Raw genomic sequence first — 11,611 nt, forward strand, 5'->3', positions numbered from 1 at the left:
TTTACTTGCCAGCCACCTACATACAGTGGGCTACTTACACCAACAGAATCCAAGGAGACAGATGGTAACAGCTGTTCTAACCCCAAATTCTTTACACAGCTCAAGATGGTACCTAGAAGATAGAGAAGGCCATCACCCGGTGAATACTTTCTCCAATTAGGGGCTAAGGGAGGAGTGGGGACACAGAGCAGGCTGTTTTGTGGGCATTCGTTAGGAAAAGTACAGGTCTGGCAGCAACCACAGCAAAGCTTTCCTTCTCTCCAATGCAGGCTGGATCCCTGAGGGGCTGTGCCTGACAACAAGGTTTCCTGGCATGGAATGGCCAGCGTGTAGCAACAGGATCAGCAGGAGAAGTGACATGCCTGAGTCTACAGATCAGTGATCACTGCACTATCAACCTCACCCAGGGCCCATTCACAAGAGATAACCCAGATCTGGAGAGAGAAAGGAACTACAAATGACAACTTTGGAAATTACCACTTCTTGTTCCAGCCTGAGCAAGAATAAATGTGTTGGAGTAAATCACTGGCATAAAATAACATTTAAAATATGAGAACTTCAGCATGTAAGGAATATGAAATGTCACCTCCCCCAGCCCCATTTACTTTGCTGCACAGTCTCCCTGGCAAACATTTCCACCGTTCAGCCAGTGGAATGGATGGCATGCACCAGATGTTACACAAAGCATTTATTTCTCCGAGAAGGCTGAGAGCCAGGAGAATTAATCTCCTTCTGCTAAGACCTCTGCCCCAAGCTTCTGGGGAAACAGTGAATGTGGCTCGACAAGGGAAGCAGGTATGTGATCCGCTTCAAACATGGAAATGCATCATACAGAGCATTTCCTGCTCAGTCCTCATGGCAGAAAGACCTAAAGGTAATTAATAAAAAGAGTCACCCCTTCAAACTCAAAGGAGTTTAAAAAAAGAAACAAAATATATGCACAAAATAAAGAAATAAAAGGAAATCAAACCTCCATACTCCAGAAAGTAAGAGTCTCATGGTGACTGATGTCTGGAGGAAGTGGAGGCAGGAAAGAGTGACACAAAGATGGAAGTGTCAGCCACAAACATGCCTTGCAGAATCCACAACAGTGTTCTCCATTCCAAGGCCAAGCAGCTACTGCCGGTAAGTTAAGAATTTTCTATTAAGAAAACAAAACAAAAATAAAAACCACTCCAGAAAAAGGGTCAGGGGAGGAGGAAAGCTGTAGAAAGTCAAGCCGCTGATCGCCGGCGGATCACAAAGATCCCACGCTGAAACTGGGCTAGGTAGATCCTCATCTTGGTGCTGTCATTGGTCTTCCTCACCCAGATCTCATTGGCTCCGACTGAGCTGATCACACAGCTCAATTTCTGGTTGTCCTTTGAATCCAAATAGATGGCCTGCCTCTTGTGGTACCATCTTTTATAGTAGTATAGTTTGCCGTTTTCTATCCTAGCCTCGAACCTCTGGGCCGGAGACTCTGTGGGCGTGGCAGGAAGGTGTTCGGGGGGAGGATGGGGATGCTGGTCTCTTGGGTGACTTCAGCTTATTTAATGTTCTTAGATCCTCCATGATCTGCTCATCTGTTAAGAAATAGTTTAGCTGAGCAGGAGCAGGTTTTCTCCTCTTGTCTGGGATGGGGACAGGATCATTTGGTCGCCTCCGCAACTTTCTGGTCATGATGGGTTTCACTTCCATAGAATCTCCAGTCAGTTCCATTGTTTGCTTTTCATTTTCAATCACTTTCTTCTTTTCTTCTAGCTCAGCAATCAGGTTCTCTTTTAGCTCGACCTTCTTGTCTTCAAATTCTTTCACTGCTGCTTTCTTCTCTTTAATGTAATTTCTTTCCACTTGTTCAGTTTCCAGCTGGAGGAACAGTTCTGCATTTCGGATCCTCTCTTTGTACTGCTGATCCAACTTTTTTATTCTCTTCTGATATTCCTGTAATGTACCTTCCTGCAGTTGTTTGTAGCTGTCTCTTGAGAGAAGCCAGTTTGTCCTGGTACATCTGTTCCTTCATTTCCACATAATCTTCTTCATCGTGCTTTGCCAGAGCTGTCTCACTTGCATCCTCAGTGTCTTCGTCCGACTCGCGGCCCCGACAGCTGCGTTTGTGATCCCCGGCGCTTTCCAGCTCCTCGTCCTCCTCGGGGTAGAAACCAGCAGCCCCGCGGCACTCATGTCGCCTCCCACCACTCATGTCGCCTCCCACCACAGCTGGACTTGCTTCCCGGAGACCACGTCCACTCACACTGGGGCCTGGACGTCGGCCTCGCAGCGCCTGCGGCACCCCCCAACTGGAGGTGCGGGAGCCTGGGCGACCCCTTCCTCTTTGGCGCCGAGCTCCGCCGGAGAAGTAGATCTTTAGGGAAAAAGGTTGTAAGCTTATTTTGTTAATGTCCAGGTGTAAAAGTTTTAGGCTTTCTGAGCCAAGTGCTAAAATTAAGAGGGTTATGTATTTACTTAGACCAATTACAATAAAAAGAATTTCCACACAAGTTTTATTGTTACAATCCAAAACCAAAAATGCGTTAGTCAGAACTGATTGTTACAGGTACTCAGAAGGTACAGATTGGTAGGAACGCCGTTTGAGGCCAGACCAGACACAAACTTACCAAGATCTCTGCTCAACAAACAAGCAGGACATAGTGCACATGCCTGTGATCCTAGCTATGTAGATGCGTAGCTAGTAGGATTGTGGCATAAGGCTGACTCAGGCAAATAGCACAAAACTTCATCTGAAAAATTACTGAAGAGAAAAGCAAAAGGGCTGGACGTGTTTAAGTGTTTGCCACATCTAAGTCAAACGCCAGCACACAAAACAACAACCACACATACACAGACTTCATAACAAAATATTATTGACCGGGTGGTTAAATAATATAAATGTTTATTTCAACAGTTCTGGAAGCTTGAAACTGTAAGGAAAGGTTCTTGCAGGTTGGGATTCTTCTGAAGCCTCTCCCTTTGCTTGCAGATGGCTGTTTTCCCTTGCGTTCATCTTTACATGACCTTTTCCTTTGTGAGCACACACACAGCCCTTCATGTTTCTTCTGCATCTTATAAGGTCACCAATCCAACTGAATTTCAGCCCCAACCTATGACAGTGTTTAATGATAATTTCCTCCTTAAAGGCCCTACATCAAATACAGCACACTGGACTTCTAGGAATGCAACATATGAATTCTATACCCATAACAACAGCAACAATAACAGTAATTGAGTAAAATTTTTGAAATGCAGTTCTGCTAGTGAGCACAGGGGAATTTTTTGAAGGAAACAACATTTTTGTTCAGTTAGGATTCAAAGTTGGTGTTTCCTATATCAAAATCAATTGCAAAACTTCACCTATTAATACCCATCTGTGATGATATTTTTTTCATGTATAAAATTTCTTTTCATGGAGATACATTTCACATGTAGTATTTAAAATGTCACATTATTGCTGTATCAGTGAGATTTGTAAGGCAAGCAGGAAGAAAAGAAGGAAAGCAGGCAGTCAAGAAGGAAGGAAGGGAGGGAGGGAGGAAAGAAGGGAGGAAAGAAGGAAAGGAGGGAGGAAGGAGAGAAAGATGAAGGAAGACCCAGGAATGGTGCACAAGAACATGATGCTTTTCAGAAAAATTTTCTGACTGTCTCCCTGAAAGCACCATTGAGTCTGCATTGTTAGAACCACTAGCACAATAATGAAAAGTGAATATATTATCAAATATAATTAAATTCCTACAAGTTAAATTGCTGTTCTGACTCCAAATGTAATGTAAGTATAAATTAGGGTATATAATATGTAATGAAATTAATTCAAGTTAGAATCTGAGTTAATATAAAGATATATTTCTATTCAGGTCCCATAGGTATCTCCATACAGTATATCTGTCTAGCAGTCATACCAATGAATACCCATGGTTAAATGAATTTTTAAAGGAATATTCCCTCTTCTCCTTGTATCTCATTTCCTTTTAGAACTATTTTTTAAAACTCACTTGTTTCATTTTTATTCCATTTTTAATCTGCATAAGGTGACGTTTTATAGTAGGCAATTTATTTTTCCTAACTTAACTCCACTTTTCAACCTCCACAGAAATTCAAAAGTTATATAAGCTATAATAATTATCATAAACACATCTGACTTGGGATGATTATGAAATGCAAAATATAATGTAACTAAATAGTCCATGAACTGATCATTTATCCTTGATTTTTATAGAACAATAGTCCAGCAAGAAAGAAAAGCATAGAAAATGTGCTACTTTAGGGACCACAGTTATTTCTTACTTTTATTAAACATGCATATACTCCATATATTTTAATGACTATAACTCAAAATATGTCTGAATAAAATTAATAATAAATGTAGCCCATCCTATTGACAATGTCAAGGTATAAAATATTTTCATTGAGGTACTCAATTTTTTAAGAACCAAGTACATTTTAATGGAATTTGTAATTTAATGGAATTTGTAATTAAAAGCTTAGCTTATTATAAAATAACTAGTTTACACCTTAGTTTATTGTAAAATTTATCATATGAATAAAAAGATCTTATTGATTAAAATAGTATTACAAAATTTGGATCAAACTTAGGTGCTGCTTGGAGAGAATTGTATTTTAGTTTTTTTTTAGCATTATTTGAAATATACACAATTTAAATACATATCACTTAAACATGTGAAGTATAAAAGAATGATATCTCAATAAAGCAACTCCACTAAAGTTAAGTGATGGTACAATTCAGTGCAGCACATGGATTTCCCTAAAGATTTATTTTATGGATTATAGTAAAATGTGAAACTATTCAGAAATAGATGGAATAAACTACTATATGTCATACTATTTCATGTCAACAAGAGGCACACTAAACATTCCCATTGCTATCAACATATGCACATTTTATAATATTTCATGGATAACCAAATACCATCAGAGATGAAATTTTATTCTATCATTGAAAATTGCATTGTTAAAAATTTTAAATGTAGCCATTAACTGCCTTATGAAAATGTGATGCAAGATATTGCAAAAGATGATAATACTTTGAAGCTAGAAACACAGCAAATTCTATTTTCACAGATGAGCAGAAAAAGTGCAATAACAAGAGTACAATAGACAGAATTTTAGATTTCTGAAATAAAATGTATATGAATTTCACATTCAATAAGCAAATTATAGTTAGATTTCATGGGTCACATTTAAAGCCATTTAGTCCAGATATGGCATGATGATTTTATTTTCTATACATTCTTTTTACCAAGTGATCTTACCAATAAATACATAGAGTGATGAAAACTCAAAATCTACCAAGACATCATATTCTACTTTTGAAAAACTTTACTTAAAAGTTATTTTATTTTGTATACACATATTTATTATAATCTGAATTAGTACACATTAGTAATAAGAGAGCTTTATTCTGATATTTCTACCTATGTGCCCAGTGAACTTAGCACAAATTCATCTTCTCCATTATATTCCTATTCCTTCTCCCTCTTTGCCACCTTTTGGCACAGCATTTGGTAAGTCTCATTAGGTGTCTTTGAACATATATATATATGTATATATACACACATGTAGTATAATTGGTCCTTCCCTCCCACAGTACCCTTTCCTTTACCCTCCTTTTATCGCCCCTCAGACTGTCTCCCTTTCACATTCATTTTACGTTATCATCATCATCATTTTTTTATCTAGAAATATAATAATTTGAATACATGATTCCTTTTTATGCTATTCTGTCCTAACAGTAATTAAAAGATATATAAATAAAGATAATACCCCATATCACAGTGTTTAGTATAATTATTATTGCCTGACAATATTATTTCTGTGTATAATTTGATAAATATGGAATTTTTTGTAAATTTATGTCAAATATTTATGTATAGTATCATTTTGTACTATAATTAAATATTCCTATCTTTTAAAATTCAATGTAGTTATTCAGTTTTTACTTATTTTACATACTGCAACTGTACATGGTATACATTAAACCTAATATAAATAGCCATTCAATGGATAAGTGTGAAGCTTACATTATTTCAATTATTCTACTCAATTCACTCTCCCATCATTATTTTCTAAATTTTCCATTTTTAAAAATTGTTATGCTGGGTAATACATTGTGGCATTTGCAAAAGTTCTTAAAACATGTCAAATATATTGTACTTGAATTCACCACCTCCACCACTCTCCTTCATCCCTCTTCTCCTCATTCCTGGAATAGTTTCAACATGTATTATTTTGCCATTTTCATTCATATGTCCATTACATTTGCATCATATCACCCTCTTTCACCATTTCCTCCCCTCTCCCACTGGTACCAACCCCTCAGGCAGGACCAACTTCAACGTACTGTTTTCTGATTTTGTATAAGACAAGAAGAAGAAGAAGAAAATGACATTTTATTTCTTTAAGATAGCTACACAGAGAGTTTCCTTGTGGCAGTTCCATGTTTATGTGTATTATAACCCGATTTGGTTCCTCTCCTCTATTATGCCCACTACTGATGAACGGATGAAGAAAATGTGGTATATATATATATATATATATATATATATATATATATATGTACATATATATATAAATATATCATGTTTACATATATATCACAATTACATATATATATATAAAATGGAATTTTATTCAACCAGAAAGAATGAAATTTTGTCATTTGTAGGTAAATGGATGGAACTGGAAAACATTGTCTTAAGTGAAGTTAACCAGGTGTGGAAGGCAAAAAGTCATCTGATCTCTCTCATATGTGGAATATAGACCTAGTACAAATACAGCAATACTATAAAAAACAGGTCATGCTAAGGGAGGTCACATATGAGAGGGTGGATGGTAAAAGAAGGAAGTTTAAAAGCTTAATATACAAATTACATTCATTTTTTCAATAACATCCAATGGTATTATATTATAGTTACAAAAGAAATTCACAATAATTTTTAGGAAATTATACTTTATTTAAAATACACAGGAATAATTTGTTGACCAACACACTTATGCTTAGGAACTATTTACCATTGAATTTTATGTTTAAGTGTGTTGACTTTGTCATATGGATATATGGCATTACTCTTTTTTCAATAGTTAGTTCCAAAATGAGTATGCATACTTTCAATTTTTGTCTACCTGGAGCTTTTTAATGAATGCTATACAATACACACAAATCTCACCTTCATTCAAATTTCTATTTTCAGTCTACTCTCTGGTATAGTATTCTTTTCACAGATGTAGTATACTATGTAAATTTCAACTTATTCTCCAGCCAGCTTCAAATATTCCCTACACATCACTGTTTTACCAATACCCATAGCACACTATTGTGTTTCTTACATGTACATTGTAAAGAATTTTAATTATAAGAATGTATAATTTTGCATAAACTCACAATGTAAAATAAAAGTCAATTTCCTATTCATAAGATTATAAATGCTATGTGCTACATGGTAATACTAGCTGAGAAATCACTGTTCTATTATATTAAATAGAAAGAGGTGGAGAGGGGAAATTCAAATATGATATATTAGATATATTATAAGAACCTTTGCAAATGCTACAATGTACAATAACAAAGGGGAGACAAAAAATACTTCAAAAATTCAAAAAAACCCCCACAACTTTAAGAATAAAACACATTTATTCAGTCCTTAAGGCTAGGCAATATACTGAACATTTGATATTTCCACTCAAAGAGTGGAATCATGTATTAGTATAACTGTATATTTCACACTAGTATGAAAGTGTCTCTCTTTTTGAATGCATTAAAATGAATAGAAAAAACGAGAATGAATTTAGAAAACATTAGTTGATATGATCAGTAATACAGAAGTTAGATACAATAATGAAGGAGAAACAAGATTAAGACCCAAGAAAACATGTGATGTGAACTACAATTTCTACAAATTTTCTCTATTATCAAGTAAATGATTGATTGTCATCTTTGAGCTTTGGGCCTGTGATTTTCTTAAGAATTGCTGATATTCACAACAATATATCAGAGGAGCTAAATTAGAGATATTAATATTTAATGATAGAAGATATTGATTTGGAGTTATGAGTTTTAACATTTAGCATTGGAAATGATGAAATAACTGACATTGCAGTTTCTCATTTTTTGTAGATAAGGTCGAGAAAAAGATTGGAAAAGATACTTGTTATATGCAGAACAATTACACTCTCAAAGATGTCCCCATCCCCTAATTGCAAGAATGTATAGATGTGCTAAATTGTATCAAAAACAGAGATTAAGGGTGTAGATGAATTTAAGGTTACTAATCGGCTGACAAAATAATTACAAGGACGTTTAAAAGTGGAAGGAGTCAGGAGAAACAAGTATTGAGATAGGAGATTCTCAGTTACTGATGCAGATGGAGAAATAGGAGAAACAAGGAGCATGTATGTTCTTTAAAAATGTGGAAATGGATTCTATACTAGAGCCTCCAATAAGGAACACAGTGCTTCAATAATCTTAGTTTTAGGTTTTTAAGACTTTACAGAACTGACTTGAAGACTTATAAAATGTTATATTTGTTTTATTTTAAGCTGCTAATTCACAGTATTTTTTTAGAGCAGCAACATGAAACCAATATAATCTTCCAGAGAAATATTAAGCTTTATTGTGATGAAGTACATTGTTGGTGTTTCTTATTACCTTATTTTTATTCCAAAATACTTTTGGATATGTTGAAATAGCTATTGTAATCCAGAATATACAATTATTTCACAAAACCCATATTAATCATACCAGTCATCTAATCACACTATCATGTTTTAAGTTTGCAGACTTCCTGCATTTTCCTTGCTATAGAAGGATGCCTAAATTAATTAGGAAATTTTATTACAAAATGACTGATGTAATGGAATACATTTTGAAATCAGATTATTCAACATCTCTTGTTTCCAATTCCAAAGATCTTACCATTTTCTCACCATTGAAAAGATACATAATATTTTCAACTATGAACATGACATTTGAATACAGTTTTAAGTACGAAAAGTATGAAAGTAACTAAAAATAGTCATTCAGCAAGTCTTGGATTACAACACCAACAATAATTCAGTGGTATATGGACATCCTCACTCTTGTTGTAGCTCAATTTGTTTCAGTCCTTTATTAGTAACTTTGAATGGAGTAGCAGTCTATGTGTGAATGTTGTGCTTGGTTTATCCAGTCACTATTCAGCATCACTTCTCAACCTAATACGCACACACATATACATTATATTTATAGTGCAGATGGATTTATATTTATATAGGTATTATATATATTATGTATGAATGAATATTTAATATAAATATTATATAAGCATATATACACATACATGCATACATATGTTGTATATTGCATATATGTTGTATGTGATATCTATATATAAATGTAAATAGCTATCAGCCTAATGTATATATACAAAGAGGTCATGGAATTTCACATTGACTTAAGTTCATAATGAAGAATTTTGCTTGTATTTCTTAAGAAATAACGCTCCAGAGCAGATCTGCCCAGCTGGGCACACTCATTGCTATGATGGAGTCCTCAAGCTCAGGGGAGTGGGGATTGCCTCCAATCTGAGGGTGCAGGCCTGCATGCCCCAGCCAGAATGCAACCTGCTTAATGGAACCCAGAAAATTGGCATCATGGATGTGAGTGAGAACTGCAATCTTAAAGCAGCTGAACAGGCTCTGGAATGCCAGTGGGGGACACTTGAGTCCGTGCGGAATATATCCGAGCTGCCCCTCCAGTGGACCTCTGGCAAGAAAACCTGTGAGGTCGGCGAAGGGTGCCAAGACACGCTGATGATCATGGAGAATGGACCCCAGGTATACTTGGTGCTCACCAAGGGCTGTACCACCGCAGAGGACCAAAAGACCAGTGTCACTGAGCACAGGGTGGGCCCTGGGCTCTCCATCGTCTCCTACACCCGTGTGTGCCGCCTTGGAGACTTCTGCAATGGCCTGTCTAGCACAGTCCCTCTCTGGGCCCCGCCCCCTGCCACAGTCCCAGGGACCCTGCGCTGCCCCATCTGCTTTGCTAGAGGTGGCTGTCCTGAGGACACACCAAAGCAGATCTGCCCAGCTGGGCACACTCACTGCTACAATGGAGTCCTCAAGTTCAGAGGAGGAGGATCACCTCCAATCTGAGGGTGCAGGGCTGCATGCTCCAGCCAGGATGCAACCTGCTTAACGGGACCCAGAAAATTGGTGTCATGGATGTGAGTGAGAACTGCAATCTTAATGCAGATGCTGTGTCATGCTACCGAGGGATCCTGTTGATGTTCAGCAGCAGCCTGGCTCAAGACCCAGTTGAAGGGACTGCACATGGACAGCAGACGTGCGATGCTGGGGAGGTGTGTCAGGAGACGGTGCTGCTCATAGACGTAGGGTAAAAATTACTCATAGTGGGGAGCAAAGGCTGCAGCAGAGTTGGGCAAAAAAATTCCCAGGCTGTCTCCATACACTCCCAGCCTTCTGGAATGCTGGAGGCCTCCTATACCCGGTTCTGCTCTTCAGACTTCTGCAACTCAGCCAGCAGCAGCAGTGTGCTGCTCACCTCCCTCCCTCGGCCAGCTGCCCCTGCTCCAGGAGACATGCAGTGTCCTGCCTGCGTGCAGTTCTCTGGGTCCTGCTTCCAGAGCTCCAGATTGGTGTCCTGCCTGCGTGCAGTTCTCTGGGTCCTGCTTCCAGAGCTCCAGATTGGTGTCCTGCCTGCGTGCAGTTCTCTGGGTCCTGCTTCCAGAGCTCCAGATTGCTCACCTGCCCTAAGGGCACTACTCGTTGTTAAACCGGTGACATTAACCTCAATGGAGGTGGGTTCTCAGCCACATTGAGCATTCAGGGCTGCATGACCCAAGCCTCCAGATCCTTGCTGAACAATGCCCAGACTCTTGGGATCTTCTCCGTGAAGGCAAACTTTGAACAGAAGAAGACTGAGCGTGTTCTTCCCAGTAGTGCTGCCCCTGGCCCCTCCCTGGCTTGGGCGGTGGGGCTAGGGCTACCCCTAGCCCTTTGGTGTAGGGGGCTTTGCCCTCCCTGGTAACTCCATTGTCCTGTGAGTCTTAACCTTTGATGACCATCCAACCCAATCCTCCCACTGACCTTGAAATGTAATGATCTTGTACCAGAAATTACTTCCCCATCCTCTCCATGCATTATTATCCCCACATGTGCTCCGTCACCTCATAGCAACTCATAAGAGGGTCTGGGACCTGGGGGACTTGACATATAGGAGAGCGGACATGGACGTGTTGGCCACACGGGTTGGTAATAAAGTCTCTGTTCTTTCACCCCCCCAAAAAAGTGTTTATTTCAAAACACTTTCGGATATTTTTGAAATAGTTATTTTATTCCAAAATATACAATTAATTTAACAAAAAATACCCTATCAATCATACCAGCCATCCAGTCATATTGGTCATAATATTTTAAGTTTATAGACTTTTCTGCATTTTCCTAGCTATAGAAAGATCCTTAGGTGAGTTAAGAAATCATATTACAGAGTGACTGAGAGAATGAAATATACTTGAATTTAGATTACTCAGCATCTCTTATTTCCCATTCCAAAGGTCTTACCATTCATTATATGAGCTTTGAAATCATACATAATACTTTCCACTATAAAGTGACATATGAA

General features: G+C 37.8%; 1 protein-coding gene and 1 pseudogene across 1 annotated transcript; one reads left to right on the forward strand and one right to left on the reverse strand.

Moving 5' to 3' along the window:
• Nucleotides 1–870: 870 nt before the first annotated feature.
• Nucleotides 871–2,182, reverse strand: LOC109682834 (sin3 histone deacetylase corepressor complex component SDS3 pseudogene; annotated as a pseudogene).
• On the forward strand, nucleotides 2,181–11,017 carry LOC109682833 (CD177 antigen-like). The gene is given in 4 exon segments (XM_074049034.1): nucleotides 2,181–2,338; nucleotides 9,459–10,105; nucleotides 10,108–10,625; nucleotides 10,718–11,017. Coding segments are annotated over 4 exon segments (1,623 nt in total).
• Nucleotides 11,018–11,611: the final 594 nt, after the last annotated feature.

This window comes from Castor canadensis, chromosome 12 (genome assembly GCF_047511655.1).
Source record: "Castor canadensis chromosome 12, mCasCan1.hap1v2, whole genome shotgun sequence".
Lineage (NCBI taxonomy): Eukaryota > Metazoa > Chordata > Mammalia > Rodentia > Castoridae > Castor > Castor canadensis.